The sequence below is a fragment of the Aphelocoma coerulescens genome, chromosome 13 (genome assembly GCF_041296385.1).
Source record: "Aphelocoma coerulescens isolate FSJ_1873_10779 chromosome 13, UR_Acoe_1.0, whole genome shotgun sequence".
Classification (NCBI taxonomy): Eukaryota; Metazoa; Chordata; class Aves; order Passeriformes; family Corvidae; genus Aphelocoma; species Aphelocoma coerulescens.
In genome coordinates, this window is record NC_091027.1 from 6,831,130 (window position 1) to 6,846,910 (window position 15,781).

The 15,781-nt window shown below is 57.1% G+C and overlaps 1 protein-coding gene across 1 annotated transcript in view; it reads left to right on the plus strand.

Annotated features, from left to right (window-relative positions):
• Positions 1-15,781, plus strand: part of CAMK2A (calcium/calmodulin dependent protein kinase II alpha) — a 31,187-nt gene that overhangs the window by 2,160 nt on the left and 13,246 nt on the right. Inside the window, exons 2-11 of the mRNA XM_069028866.1 lie at positions 3,483-3,577; positions 6,506-6,565; positions 10,236-10,290; positions 10,547-10,612; positions 12,109-12,181; positions 12,549-12,651; positions 13,144-13,227; positions 13,822-13,916; positions 14,305-14,427; positions 15,170-15,253. Of these exons, the coding sequence (XP_068884967.1) occupies positions 3,483-3,577; positions 6,506-6,565; positions 10,236-10,290; positions 10,547-10,612; positions 12,109-12,181; positions 12,549-12,651; positions 13,144-13,227; positions 13,822-13,916; positions 14,305-14,427; positions 15,170-15,253 (838 nt within the window). The remainder of the gene's footprint in view (positions 1-3,482; positions 3,578-6,505; positions 6,566-10,235; positions 10,291-10,546; positions 10,613-12,108; positions 12,182-12,548; positions 12,652-13,143; positions 13,228-13,821; positions 13,917-14,304; positions 14,428-15,169; positions 15,254-15,781) is intronic.

The following is a 15,781-nucleotide window of genomic DNA, read 5'->3' on the forward strand; positions in this document are numbered from 1 at the left end:
AGTGTTCCTCCTCTGGAGAGATGCTCCCGGTGCCAGCCGGGGTAGGGGTGTCCTGGCAGGGGTGGGAAGAACGGCTCTCCCCACACCAGACCTTGGTAGGGAGCAGCGTCCTGCAAGGATTCGGAGCAGAAAGGGTCCATCTTGAGTTTGCTGTCCCCAAGGGACTGGAGCGGGCTCTTGTGGGGGACACGGTGTGTCCCAGCCTGGCTGGCAGGACGGCAGGTCTGGGTGCCGGGCTGCTGCACCCACCCTGCTTCTCTGCAGTTTCCTCGGCTGTCACCCATCCTAACACCCGGGCAGGTGGGGGTTTGAGAAGCCACACACCTAATGGTGGCACCACGGTGGGGCTTCGGGGGCAGGCAGAGATGGGGAGGGAGATCTGCAGAGTCTGCCCAGCAAGGCACAAGCCCTTGTCACATCCCCGTACCTCCCAAGCATGGTAGGACATCTGTCCCGAGCGGGGGACACGGAGCTGGGGAAAACCCACTCCTGCGGCAGCCCCCGCAAAGCTGAGCGAGTGAAGGGCTGCTCCGATCCCCCACGCTTGCAGGAGGGAATCAGGCGGAGGGCGGGGGGCAGCAGGGGGGGACAGGGAGAGGATCCTGCCCACGGCCCCCCGGAGTAGGACAAACATGAAGTGCAGCTCCATCGGCGCCTCCAAATCCGCCCCCGCAGCAGGTTCAGGGAGAGGCTGGAGACAATTACCGTGCCGAGCCGTAGGATCAGCCCCTCCGCTCCCGGAGCTGCAGGAGAGGGGGCTTATTAAACAGGAAAAAAAAAATGGAGGAACAAAAAATCCCCAGCCCACACTCTTCTCTCTAGAAAGGAGATAAAATGCCTCGGAGGAGGAGGAGGTGTTGAAGAGAGGGAGGGCGGCAGCAGCACAGCCGGGCGCTGGCAGGGAAGGTGTGAAAAAGGGAGAAGCGGAGCATCCTGGTGGCAGAGCCACTGCTTGAGCTGGTGGGGGAGGCCGTGGGGACAAGGCATGGGGTCATGCCTGGCCTGGGGACCAAGGGACAGAGGCTGCAGGGCTGGGGCTCAGCAGTGCTGGGGCTCGGGGCTGCAGGGACAGGGCTGGTGCTGGGCTGTGGGTCCAACATCACCCTGCACTGGCACCCAGCCGGGGGACAAGGACACGGTCTGTACCCATGGCCCTGCAGGTGATGTGCCTGTCCCCTGCTCAGACTGGGACATGCTGTCTCATCCAAGCCAGGCAGAGATGGGGGTCCTCAGCTGTCACCAGGGTTGGGGTGATCCCCGTCCAAAGACCTTTGCCCTGGGAGCAAAGGGACAGGCTGCTGCCCATGGGCAGGGAGCAGGAGATGATTCCTTCCTTCCAGAGGGGTTTCTTGCAGCACAGTGGGGCTGAGCTCCCTGCCTGGCACCTGCAGCGCTGCCTGCAGTGCCCATGAGCCCCTGGTGTGGAAGGGGATGCTGCCTTTGCGGGGAAGATGCTGTATTGAGACGGAGCAAAGGGGGGCTTTTTTTCCCCTAGGCTGGAAAAATCCTGCATGGGACTGAGTAGCAAGGAAGCAGCCTGGCACAGTGGATCAGAGCCTGGCTGGGGGTCAAACACCCAATGTGGAGGGTTCCTGGCCGGTGGAGACCCACTGAAGGACCTGACTGGAACAAGGAGGGGAGTATAGCAAGCGTGCTGTACCCCTGGGTATCCTGCACCTGCATCCAGTGTTCCATGTTCCACCCACCCTCCGGGCACACAGGGTTTTGCTTATGCTTTACAGACCACAAATAGACATTTGGTTTCTGTTAGGAAGGTCTGGAGGAGCCAAAAACCAGGAATGTAGCTGGGGAAGTGAAACAGCCGCTTCCCATGGCTCCCCCTTTTTCACCGTTCAGTTCTAATAAATAGATGAGCAAGTGGCTGTGGACACTGGGATCAGGAGGGACCATCAGTCCCCAACCTCCAGTGGATCTGGAACACCTACACCGCTCCAGCCTCATGCTGGGTTCTGCAGTGAAACCCCGAGCTGGGGCAGGGGGATATCTCTGCTTGCTGCACTCTGCTGCAGACTGTCCTGCCACTGCAGAAACATCACACATATCTTTAGGGAAAAAAATAGGGAAGATGAGTCCCAGGGATCCACAGGAGCCCACAAACCCTACACAGTGTGGGGTTGCCAGCCGGATGAAGAGAGTAACACCACAGGACTGCTGCCGTCTCTGGTCTCCCTACCTATGGCAAGCTGGATATGAAGCATTTCACCCACCCTTTCCAGTTAATTCCTCCCCAGCATTCAGGGATATTAACAGCTCAGCTCTTTCAGCAGCCAGGATTAAATGGCAGGACGGGGAAGCTGGGAACCACCAGGATGTTTTCCCCCAACTCCTGCCTGGCACGTGCCATGAGCGATGCTCTGCGCGGCAGTACCGGGCACGTGGGCTGCCAGCTCTGCTGGGGCTCCATCCCCACCCCTCCACACCCGCTGCTCGCCTGCTTTTCTAAAAATCACATTCAAACCCAAATTGCCCGTCTCCACCCGCCCCCGCCGCTAAAATCAATTATCCGCCGCTCTCGCCAGCCCGCGGCCTTTTATTCCTCGGCAGGGAGCTGGAGGGGGTGAAGGGGAGTGGGGGGAAGGTGGGGCACGAGGTGGGATTGCTTTTGATAGTTGTTATTTTAGCAATTGGAGAGGTTTGGCAGGAAAGGGAACCTGGCACAAAGGTTTCACTCAGCAGGGCTGGAGCGTGCATGTGTGTGTGTGTGTGATTGCAGTGCCGCAGCTCTCAGCACTGCGCCGGCACTGGCAGTGCCACGAGCTGGCAGGACCCGGGGTATGGGGTACAGGGACAGACGGGAGTCTTTGGAGTGTCCCAAGCACTCGTGCTCGCTTGCCTGCCAGACCCCAGGAGAGCTCTGCATGTTGGCTCATGCGTGTGCAAGGCGCAGCAGCATCCATCCCTGTTCAGCCTGGCTCCATCCTTGCAGTGTCCCCTGGGTTGTCCCTGCCTGGGTGACAGTTTTGCAGTGGGAGGGAATCTGGCACCGGTCACAGCTGCCAAGTCCTGCTGTGATTGGAAGGTCCAGGACAGGCAGAGCCACATAAGAGTGAAGTGGCCAAGAGCTGTGTGGCAGCTGCAGCCATCACGGTTTCCCTCAGGAACCAGCGCCCCCGGTAAATCACTGCCCCTTCCCTCCTGGCAACAGGTAGGGCAGAGCCAGGGAGAAGAGGAGGAAAAGTGCACCATGCCTGGGGTGTTCCAGAAGAGCGTGGAGGGGAGAAATCCACCTTCATCCCTAGGTCTGCATGGGCCTCCTCCCATCATTCCTCAAGGACAGCAGTGCAGAGAAGCCAGCTGAAATCCCTCCCTTGTTTTCCCCAAGTCCCTGCCCCAGTCAGCACCTATCCCCATGCCCATCCTCGTCCCCATGCCTGTGGCTGCCGCTCACCCCACAGCCATGAGTGCTGAGCTGTGCCTGTGCCCACACCAAGCCCTTCACCTCTGGCTTCTTCTGTTCCCAGGGGCGCTTTCTCCATTGTCCGGAGATGTGTGAAGGTGTTGGCAGGACAAGAGTATGCGGCCAAGATCATCAATACCAAGAAGCTCTCTGCTCGAGGTAAGCACTGAGGGTGTTTTGGGGGAGGCAAGAGGTGAGCAGGGCTCATGGAGTAGGGAATTTTTCCCCTCTGCACGGTGCTGGGATGATGCCTTTGATGTGCAATGAGGTGGGGGGTGTTTGATGTGCGATGGGGACCCCCTCATCCCACCCTGTCTCCGCTGCAGTACACACCAGACTCCTTGATGGATGGGATGAACGGCCCAAGGAGGTGTCTTGATGGCTGCTCACCACATCCCATCCAATAACAGGGATGCATCCGCAGCCTGGCTGTGCTGAGGCTGAGGGGCACTCCCAGACCCCAATCTGCCTGAGGAGCCAGAGGACCCCATTTCTGTCCCTGAGACCCCCCACCACCCTGCACACCACATTGCAGCAAAATTATGGTTACAGCCTTGCAACAAGTCAGACCATGCCAACATCAGGCACGGTGTAGCAGAGTTATTTTGGGAGCATCACCTTCTGAGAGGGCCCCTGCTGACCCCCCCATCCCTGCTCTGGGGTCTGTAAGTTTTCTTACTCATATACCTACATCACTGAAATGGGAACAGCCCTTCAGGTGGGGGTTTGACTTCATTTCTATCTGGAGATGGGCCCTCACCCCTCGCTCCCATCTGGTGAATCGCTCTGGTGGAGCACATTGGCTGTTTGCTGCTGAAAGAGGTGCTGGCGGGTGTGTCCTGGTGGGTCTATCCCGGCTGTTCCTCGGAGTGAGGCTGAGCTGAGCCAGCACAGAAATCACCAGCCAGCCCTTGCCCCAAGCCAGGGACCTCTTTGCCCCCAGGCACCTGACAGAGGAGCTGTGATGAGGAGGATTGAAAGGATGAGGCAGCAGATGCCGTGTCCCCACTCCGGCTCCTCCCTGGCTATTGGGAGTGCAGGATGGGTGCTGGGAGGAAGCACTCTGCCAGGAAGGTTTAATTAACCTCCCTCGGTGTCTCTCCCAATTCCACTGCTGACCTCCCAAGGCAAAACTGAAATGCAGAAAAGAGTGACAAACTCCTTTCTGACCTGGAATTAAACCAGTATGTTGCAGTCGCCCTCCCACAGTGCTGCCAAAGCGGCACAGCACCGGCACTGAGCCCCTCAGGTCCTCCAGCACAGACCCCTGCCCTCTTCAGGGATGCAGATCATTCTCTTCCTCCAAAGCCGAAGGCCAGGCTCTGGGCAGAGTGTGTGGTGCTGGGCTCAGCCCCTGGCTCCTGCCCGTGTACCCCAGCTGGCAAACGCCTCCCAGTTTGCAGGGCTGCCTGGAGCAGCAGATTGAGCCGCCCTCCCTTTGCTCTCTCCTGCCTCCGCTCGCCTCCTCCGGCAGTTTGCCCCTCTCCACCCTCTCCTGGGGTTTGTGCTGTCCCTGCAGTGCCCAGCAGTCCCCTGGAGAGGCTTCACTGGGGTTATTTTCCCTGCTCTGACAGCTGGAATCACCAGCAGCTTTGGCTAATGGTCTGGAACCCTGCAGTGCTGGCAGGGAGGATGGCACTTCCCCAGACACAAAGGGCGGGAAGGAGAGAAGTGGGGAGAAGGTGAGAGAAGCTGCAACACATCCCCAGCCGTGGTCTGTTTCTTCAGACATCCTCCTGGCTGCCAACACAGGGCCAACAGGAAAGAAGGTGGAGGTTTTGGAGGAAAAATGGGGTTTGGGTGTGTGCAGGAGCTGGGCTTGTGGGGTAGGAGTTGCTGTAACTCACCTCCCCAGAGAAGTGCTTGCCCCACTGGTCACACTGTCCCTCCATCCCATCCCTGTCATCCACCCCCACAATGGACTTTAGTTGTGAGAACAGCCTGACTCCAACCTCTCCCTGTCACCCTGTCCCACCCTAAGAAGGTTGTCCCCCACCAAGGGAAGCACTGTGGGGAGCTGAATGAAGCCACCAAGGTTATCTCAGCCTTCAGCTCACAGACTCCAGCACAGGCTGCAAAACTCACCCCAAGCCCCGGGGTGCCTCTTGGACAGGATACTGAGCCCTGGGGAAGGCTGCAGCCCTGCAGAGAAGGGGCTGCGTTGCTTTCACGTCTCAGCGGTCGGAGACACCCAGGTTTGGTTTGATGCAGAGCGAGACTCTGGGGTGTGAACCTGCAAGGTAGCAGTGATAGCACCGAGAGACAGCAGCCCTAATTATATCCTCGCTTGTCCTGGCTGCTGAGTTCCTGCACGAAATGCCTCCACTCATGGTGGCTGGGTCAGGTGTGAGCAAGGAGAGAAGTGCAGAGGAAGAAACAAAATGATTTGCAGATTCATTTTGAGCTGTCCCAGGGAGGAGGATTTTTTGGCTCAGCTCAGCTTGTTTTGCCCAGAGCTCTGTTGTGTCACATCCCCAAACCTGCTGAAAGCTGGGGAGTGGGACCTGTGCTTCCTGTTTGGACACAGGCGCCAGTTCCGAGACAGGGTTCTGCAGTGTAGGAGAGCAAAGCCCTGGTGTGGAATGGCTGACGATGGCATGGGGGAGTGAAGCCCATAGCCTCTTTTCATCCTGGTCAACTGCTGGTCAACTCTGCCTTCAATTGCTCAAACTGTACCATGCAGGGCCAGAAATGTCCTGGCTGATTGCCTGTGCCTGGATGAATAGGAGAAAAGGCAACAGTGCTGCCGGCAGGGATAACCCAGACAAATCCAGGGGTTTTGGGAGGTGATCAGAGATTGTTCAGCAAAGAGAAGGGAGAGGGGAGGGCAAGGGATAGTTCCAAACCCAAGATTGCCTATGGCATCAGTGCCTGGGGGCTTAGCCAGGGACTGCATCTGTGCTGGGATACTGCCCATCAGCCCTGATGCTGAATTTATCCCAAAATATGTAACTCTTTAGGAAAAAAAAAGCTGCTCTCTCTCCCCCCAGGTTTCCTGTGCCAACAGCTCCTCTGAGAGCCCAACAGAAGCTGAGAGCAGTTGATTCCCTTCCTCAGATCCTAATTTAGGGCCATTGCCTCTTTCAGATCATCAAAAGCTGGAACGAGAAGCCCGGATCTGCCGTCTCCTGAAGCACCCCAATATTGGTAAGTGCACCCTGCACCCTCCATGCCTGGCTCTGCTGCCCACCTGCCCTCCCGTGTCCGAACCAGGGAGTCCATAATCCAGCCCTGTCTGCAGCAGCACGGACTGTTTGTCCCAGAGGTTGAGAAGGGCTCGGTGTTGTCCTGCCCAGCTGATCTGCAGAGCCATCCTTCCTCTTCCTCGTGGGAAGCACCATCTTCAAATGGGGCCATTGGAAGAAAGGCCCCACTGGGCATAGGGGGACTGAAGTAGGTCCGGACTAACCCACTTGGCCATAGCTCCCTCAGGGAGAAGCGGAGCCCCAGGAGGCTGCAAGAGGCTATTTTTACTGCTCTCCTCCGGCTCGGGTGCTGTATTCCTCTGCATGCTCCAAAAAGCGGCTGCAGCTCGGAGCAGCAGCAGCAGCAGCACGGGGCGTGTAGGAGGAGCGATGGCGGGGGGAAGCGAAGACTTTCCCACCGACCGTCCATCTGAAAGTAGCCTCCTTCGGAAAAGCTGTTTCAGGAAAACTCCTGAGCCCCTGCAAAAGACAAAAATAGGCCAGAAGGAGAGAGAGAGAGAGAGAGAGGAGGGGAGGGGAGGGGAAAAAACTGCAGTAAAAAAAATACCCAAATTCCATCCTGGAAGTGATGCTGATGCAGGCTCTTGATCCCTGTGGATAGTCTGGATGAACCCCCTCTTCCCTCAGCTGCACCCCAGGATGTACCAACCCCAACGGGATCCTGAAGCTTTTGGGAAAGGATTTGGTGGTTTCTGCAGCCCTCTCAACCCACAGTCGGGAGCTGGGAGGGTTCCCCTGTGGCTGAGCTCCCTCCTGGCCCCCTCAGTGCTCCGGTGACCTGGATCCATCCTTCCCCAGGAGCTGCTGCAGCAGATCCAGGGAGCTAGATCCAGGGCCACTGGGATGAGCCATGTGGCTCCTGTCCCATAAATATTTCAGTTCCAAAAAAGACTGTCGGCTTCCATCTGTCTCGGGCACACGGCTGCGTGGCAGGTCTCCCCTGCATTGCCGGGGTGCCGGACCCTGCAGGATTCCCCAGCCTCTGCTCCAGCAGGACCAGGAACTGCCCTGCAGGGGTCCCTCCGGGGCGTCCAGCCTCCCCTTTGCACCAAAATACATGCGGGGACCGCCGAGACCGGAAGGGAACGCACTGCAAAGTGTCTGAATAGGAAGAAATACTAAACCCAGAGGAACTCGCCGAATGAGACCTGCAGGACGGTAGCTGCAGGTTCCCCAGGTTCCCCTGGTTCCCAGGCTCCCAGCTTGGCCACAGTTCTTTCCCAACGCTGTCTTCCACCCTTCCCTCTCCATCACCTCCTGCCCGTGGGGCTGGCGAGGTCTCCGACGGCCAAAACACCTCACCCGTCCCTATCCTTGTCCCCCCTTCCTACACTACCCCTCGCTGTTCGGCTGTGACCTGGCAGGTTCAAAGCTGCAAAGGCTGGAAGGGGTTAACAGCATGAGATGCTAACAAGCCCAATCTGCTGCTATTTATACCCAGGAGGCTCTTCTCCATCCCCCACCCCACACCCTCTTTCCTTTCACCCCCCTCCACTGCTCCTGCTGCCTGGAAACTTGGGTTTGCAGCTTCCCTTCCGTGCAGCAAAGGCGGCTCCTTACCCACACAGGAGCTGGAGTGAGCGGTGCCACTGCAGAGCAGCCTGGCGTGAGGAAGAGGAGGCACTGCTGCTGGATGAGGCGAAACAGCCCTGTCCAGCCCTTCCCGGGGAGAAGCACCCCAGCTCCCAAGGGGCTTTGCTGCCCTCTTACTTGTTCCCTGCAGCAAGGCGGGGTCCTTCCATCTCCCGTGGGAATGCTGTGCTGCCATTCCTGGAAGAACCAGCCTGTGATCTGCACTGTGCCTGCTGGAGACCCTCGTGTGGAAAGCTGTGCACGGGCAGTCAAGGGCAGGTCCAGGTCCCCAGGACCCCACAACACATCCACAGCACTGGGTGACGTATTAGGGAGAGCTGCTTCCTTTCAGGGAAGTCTTGCTTTATTGGGAAAACTTTGGCTGCACCCAGCCCTGGAGCTTGAACTCCAGGTACTTGTCCTCTGACTCTCATTCCTGAAGCTGTGTCCTGCTCCTGCCTTGGCTCTCGGCTTGGAGCTGGAGTGGTTTGGCTGGCACAGCTCTCTCTTGTTATGGTCAGTAACAGATACTTGTAGGATCAGGCTATATTTAGAGCAGCTGCTCCCTCTTATACCTTCTTTGCTCCTGGCAGCCACAGGCTTTGGGACTTCCCCAAGCAGGGAACGTATCCAGACCATTTGCTTATGACTATGCTGGTCCTATCTACACTGAACTCACCTAATCCCCCCGAGAACACTTTGGCTTCTGTGGGATCCCAGGCGTGATACTCTCAAATCCCTCCCAGGTGACATGAAACAGGAGGAAATATGTTTCTTCCAGCAGAGGAAGGCAGAAAAGCTGGGATTGTATGTTGGAGAAAAACAGAACAGATGCAGATGCTGGAGCACAGGGGATGTCTGCAGAGGCCAGCAGTGGGGAAGGATAATTGGGGAATAAGATGAGCAAGTTGTGTCAGTAGTCAAGACCACAAGGGAGACAGACAGGAAAGATGCTGCCCAGCTCATCAGACCTCATTTGCCCGGTGCCTTGGCCAGATGAGATGACGCTGCTGGCAACACGCTCTTGGCAGCCACTGGATTTGCCCACAGAGCTTGGAGACGGGAGAAGGACCAGCAAAGTGGTGTTTGCTGGCCTGGCAGATAAGAGTGACACAGTGCAGCGTCTGCACTCGGTGCTGGGGTTGTTATCTCCCCTGGCTCACACTGAGTCTGGAGGATGTTTCCATATAGGGCTCAGCTGATTTAGATGCAGTAAAAGGGGCTAGGAGTAAAACTTCCCACAAAATCTCTCACTGAATGTTTCTTTTTTCCTCCCAACACTCCCAACATAAATATGTTGAAAGTTGCATCAGGCTGAAACCAGGTGAGAGAGAGGAAGCGTTAAATATTCATAGCCTCAAGGGAATCAAACAAAATATGACGTGGGGGACAGAGGATGCTAGACAACTCTCTGTTTATCCACCCTACCTGTTTCTGTGCCTGTCCCCTTGCTGCACACCTGCCTGTAAGTGTGAGAAGGGATCTGAGCCTGAAAAACCAGCGTGCAGCTGCAGGGTGACAGGTTTGTATCTGGCTGTACCTGGCGAGGGGTATGCCCAAGGGGAGAGGGTGCCAGGAGATGGGGAAATTCATCCTCTGGAGATTCCCAAGGAGAAAAGGAAGGTCATGAGCAGAAAATAAAAAAGGCCCTTGAGTGCCAGAGTTGTCAGTTCAGCTCCCTGCTGAGCTCTCCCTCTCCTCGGGCACTTCTCCTGATGGGAGTGGGGACACCCATGCCTGCAGCCTGCCCGGTGCCCAAGATAGCCCAGCAGCTGCCTGGAACCTTGGCTAGGCACAGCCCCGGAGCAGTCCCCGATTTGGATGTGACCTTTGAGCCTCGCACAACTGCCCCAGGCTGGGGCCATGGCTGGGGTCCCCTGGTGAGCAGGGACCCCCACCCAGCCAGTGGCAATAACAAGAGGAATAGCCCTGCTGTGCCCTTCCCCAGCTCCTGCTTGTGCCCAAAGGGGAGCAAAGGCGTTCCCAGGGAGCGGGGTGGGAGCCAGGTGTACCCCATAACCCTTCTGTCTCTGCTACAGTGAGGCTCCATGACAGCATCTCCGAAGAGGGCCACCACTACCTGATATTTGACCTGTGAGTAATGGTTCACTGCATCCCCTAACCCACGGGCAGCTCCCCACTTCCCCCGGGGTGACACAACCTCCACCTCACCCAAGCCCTTCCTGCAGGCTGGGTTTGAACCAAACTTGGGCCCCCCAAGCCAGGCAGAGGGCAGGTCCCTGTGCTGCACCCCCGATTCTCCCCCCATGCATGGTGCAGTGACATTTTTGGGGGGGCTTGCCAGGGCTGAGTGTGCTGTCAATCAATCCAACCCCCTGTCTTCTTGCAGGGTCACCGGTGGGGAGCTGTTTGAGGACATTGTGGCCAGGGAGTACTACAGCGAAGCGGATGCCAGGTGAGCCGGGCTGTGGAGGGGACAGCAGGTGTCCCCTTCTTCCACAAGCTGCTCCCTCCCAGGGTCCTACACGACTGGCTTTCTGCAGCACCAGCTCATTCTGTGCTGGGAGGTGTTTTACAGCCGCTCTGCAACACATACTCATAGACCAGAACTGTGGTGCAAAAAAAAACCCAAACCCACCCAAAATGCTCTTTCTAACTCACTCAACTCCTGTGCCAAGAAGTGCCTGTGCTGCCATAGGACTGGTTTGCACTTAGAATCAGATGGCTCCCAGCCAGTGCCCACAGCACCCTCATTCCCCAGCATGCTGGGATAGCCAACATCTGACCTCACTGTAAATGAACAGGGTGTTGGGGGCTCCCTTGTCTGGGTGCATCAGGATTCCTTGGTCTGCGGGCACCAGGGCTCCCCAGGCTGGCAGGGAGGAAACCCAACACCAGGCTGGTGCCCAGCCAGGGCCATGATAGAACGGACACCCTGTGGATGTCACTCCTTCCCCTTGGAGCTGCATTCCAGCCATCTGCAAGTGTTTCTCTGGCATTTACCGCTTGAAAGCAGTGAGGAGGAGCAGTCAAGACAGGCTGTGCTGGAGCCCTGCTCCTTTCCACACTCCCACCGGCACTTTCCAGGTACCTTGCTGCAGAGCCATTTCAGCCACCCCTTTGGTCACTGGAGCTCGACCAGGGGACAGTATTAGTCCCATTCTTTTGAGGGGACATGATCTGGCCCTCTCCAATCTCCAGATATCACTGTGCCTCTTGGCTTTACCCCCAGGCTAAGCATAGCCTGTATGTATGTCCAAGGGGGTGGTAAACTCTACACTACTTCTCTGCATGGAAATATCCTCTATTCCTAGGCAGAAAACAATCTCACTTAATGGGCTGCCTGCACTGAATCCACTTACAGCCCATCCACTTATTAGTGTCACACAAATAAAATAAAATACATGTAAATAAAGACCTTCTGCCTTGCACACAAGCTGTTTTGGAGCAGAAGCGATCAGTGCCTCTCTTTTTCCCTTCCTGTCTCACGCACGCAGCAGAGCTGGAATGTAATGAACTAGATATAAAGCAAGCAGAGACAGCAGAGCCACCTGCATTAGAGGAGAGCAGGGAAGTGGGGCTGGAGCAAAGGTTGCACAGAGCACATCTGCTCTGCCTGGGTTTGGAGACCAAATCTTTGCTGGCATTGTTGTTCCACTGTTGGTCTGCAGCTCCCCACCTCCAGTGTTGCTCCTGTGGGGTCCCCACGGGCTCAGCTGTGATCCCTAAGCTCCTGCTCACCATTACTGGGTGTCCAACAGCTCTGTTGGGTTCTTACTGGGTTAGAACTGCTCTCCACAGGTGTGTGGGTTTTGGTGGAGGGGGATGCTGAGCTGTGCTGCAGGGCTGCTGGTGGGAAGTGTGATGGGGAGAAGGGTGAAATGCATTAGAATAGAAGTGTCTGACAAAACTCGCCGGCCACTTGTGTGAGCTTTCTCCTCTCTCCCACAGCCACTGCATCCAGCAGATCCTGGAGGCCGTCCTGCACTGCCACCAGATGGGGGTGGTTCACCGGGATCTGAAGGTAGGAGCTGCAGGGAGAGTGCCTGTGGGAGGACAGGGGACCCCATCTGTGATGCAAAACACTGTGGAACAATGCTCAGAGTCCTTCAGGGCTGCTGAAACAGCAGGGAGGAACACGTGTAGGGCTGCGGGAAACCCACAGAGCACAGACCAGCTCCGGAGCGAAATGAAAAAAGGGAGATGGGGTGGGGAGGTCTTTGCAGTCCATGGTCCCCTAAGGATCCAGGGACACCAGGACAAAGAGCAGGTCAAAGCAGTTAGGGAGCACATTGAGAGCTTCCTCTGTGCTATGCTGGGAAGCTCTCCCTGCCAGTAGCAGAGCCCCTGGGGGGTTTTCACTCCTCTCCAACCCCCATCTCCTTCTGCAGCCCGAGAACCTGCTGTTGGCATCCAAGCTGAAGGGTGCTGCCGTCAAGCTGGCTGACTTTGGCCTCGCCATCGAGGTGGAAGGGGACCAGCAAGCGTGGTTTGGTGAGTAGGACTGGCCTGAGGTGGGGTATCTTCCAGCCCTCCTTGGCATGTTAGTTCAGGGGTGCTCCAGGACCCCGAGCCCAGGGTCATGGGAGAGTCCCAGCAGCACCAGCCCAGGAGGTACACTGGACGAGCAGGTTGAGCAAACAGCTCCACAGGGACTCTGTGAGTCATGGAGGTGTCCTGGTGAGATGGACAAGCCGGCAACAGGGGCAGACCGGTGGGAGGAAAGCCTCTTCCAAGCTCTGGAAGTGCACAGCAGAACGCTCCAGCCGTAGGCACCCTCTGGGGTTTGGCAGTGGCAGAAGGACACAGTTTGCTCTGCCCTCGGGAGTCACACACGGTTCTGGAAGGAGGGTGTCTGTCCCACCGGGTCGGGATGTGCCAGCACTCTCGGCTCTCGCTATGCCCGCCCGGGGACCACTCCCCGCTGCTGAGCTGTGCGGAGACGGGGGCTGCCTGAGGGCGGGCGTGACGGGCTGTCTGTCCCAGGTTTCGCCGGCACCCCGGGATACCTCTCCCCCGAGGTGCTCCGGAAGGACCCCTATGGCAAAGCCGTGGATCTGTGGGCTTGCGGTAAGTCAGACCGGGGCTGGAATGCCGGGAGCGGGCTGGGCTGGGCGGGATGAGGCAGGATGTTCATCCAGCATGCCCCACGTCGCAGTTGCCAGTCATATCTCAGGGAGGTCAGGGTGGAGGATTTACCCAAGAGGTGGCACATTACCCCGGGCAACACACTCTCTCCCAGTCCGGGGGCACCCTTCTCTGAAGGTTCAGCCCCCTTGCTATGTACCCAAAGCTCCCAGTCAGGGGAGGTGCTGCCTCTTTTCCCTCCGGTGCTGGTGGAGTCAGGCAGTGCCTCCGTGTAGTTGCAGCCATAGGGGAGCCTTTTTCCACCCACGATGGGGAGGAATCATCACCCACCCCTGCCACGGCACCCACTTTGGGCTCTGCATGGTGGGCTGCCAGAGCCTTGAACCTCCCCAGGTGCTGAGCACGTTAGCACAGAGCTGGACCCACCAAGCCTTTTGCTCTTTAAACAGTGAGCAAATCTTCATATTTCCCTAATATCTGTTTCTCTGCTTGAGTTTGACCAGTCCCCAGGCTGTGTATGCTCCAGCCTCCAGCAATGAATTCTCTCCCACTGATCCTGTCTCCTCTCCTGGGCAGGTGTCATCCTCTACATTCTGTTGGTTGGGTACCCACCCTTTTGGGATGAAGACCAACACCGACTCTACCAGCAGATCAAGGCTGGGGCTTATGATGTGAGTGGGTTTGTCTTGCTGCCCCCTTTCACAGTCTCCTCTCTCTCCTGCTATCCCTGCCTTGCAGCCTGCTGCTCTAGAAGAGCAGCCAGGACAAATTCAGACAGGTGGGAACAAGTGCTTTCCTCTGCCCTGGTCGCAGAGTGTTGGCCACGTTGCCATGCCCAGGCGCACACATTGGCCTGTTTCATGTTCCCACTTTGTGGGAGAGACAGGTCTTGTCCCAAGTGTTCCAGCTTTCTTCTTCCACTCCTGCTCTTCAGTTTTCTACCTGGCAGCTCTTTCCAGTTGCTACCATTTCTCCAACCAGTCCCAAGTTGCAGGAGAAGCAGCCCAAGTGCCAAGGGGGTCTCTGCCATCTCTCACCCTGGTCCCTTTGCTTTGGCAGTTCCCCTCCCCTGAGTGGGACACGGTCACTCCTGAAGCAAAAGATCTCATCAACAAGATGTTGACCATAAACCCATCCAAGCGCATCACAGCAGCAGAGGCTCTGAAGCACCCCTGGATATCGGTGAGCTGGGCCCGAAGGTAGAGAGACGTGGGGATTCACAAGGGGAGAACATCTCATCGGGGATCACATATTATCAAATATGCTGCCAGCTCTTATCTCCATCCTGGGAAGATGGTTTCCTGGCACGGTTCCTCCCAATGCTCTCTCAGGAGCATTTCCCCTGAGGTTTTACAGCAGACAAAAGCTTGTGAATGCAAACAGCATGTTCCTGGGGGACCTGGTGATGGGAGGGACACACATGCTCCCAGCCCTGGTGGGGACAGGCTGCTTTCTCAGTGTCACGCTGTGCTGGGGGTCTTTCTTCAGAGGCAATGGGAGTAGGCTCGTGTTTATCCATCCATCCACCCCAGCAGCAATCCCTCCACCCTTCACTGCATCCCGCTGTTTCAGCTGCTGGTTCTCGCCTGGAATCAGATCCTAAAGGCAGGAGAAGACTGTGGGCTTAACCACACATGTGCAAATCCTGAGCACATTGCTAAACATGGCTGGTCAGTCAAGGGGTTAACTCAGGGGGCAGCCAGTTCTCCGCACACCCCCGCCACCAGAGCAGATCCTGCTGACTCCAAAGCTTCGATCTCCCACTGCCCATTAAATTTTTATCTGCTGCTGCTGCTGCAGGCAGCTCTGGCCTGTGCCTTGGCCATGGGAGATCACACACTCCACGTGTGTGTGCATGTGAGAGTGGGGCTGGGGGAGCCCCTTCCCCCCAGCACTGCTCTGAGCCAGCTCTCTCTCCCCCCAGCACCGTGCCACTGTGGCGTCATGCATGCACAGGCAGGAGACAGTGGACTGTCTGAAGAAGTTCAACGCCCGGAGGAAGCTGAAGGTAACTCTGTCCAAGCTGGCTGCTAAATGCACAGTCAGGTCATTGATGGGCTTGTTCCCTGTGTGGGAAATGACAGGGTGGTGTCTCTGGGCAGTGGTGTGGGGGTGATGGGCATTTGGGGACCCCCACTGTGAAAAAGGGGAAAGAGACAGAGTGGGGTGACAGCTTCATCTGGCTGGGGTTCCCAACTGCTCGAAGAAAGCCATGGTGAAGGAAAGCACTGAGTCACATTGGACACTGGGATGAGGAATTTTGCACTGGAGTCAGTGTCAAGATAGCTTCTTTTTGGGGCTGGACACGGGCCTGAGAGGCACAGTAGACCCTTTGCCTGATGGCCAAGACACTCTGCAGCCAAGAAATAAAGTGATCCACAGACAGACAAAAAGCTCACCCACCCCAGCAGCCACACAGCCTTTTCCTTCTTGGATGCTGCTGTGTGCCACAGCCTGGACTCCTCTAAAATCATCATCTCCCTGATGCTTGAGCACCTCCCTGAGGCACCTATCTCCTGCATGCTGCCAAGGGTGA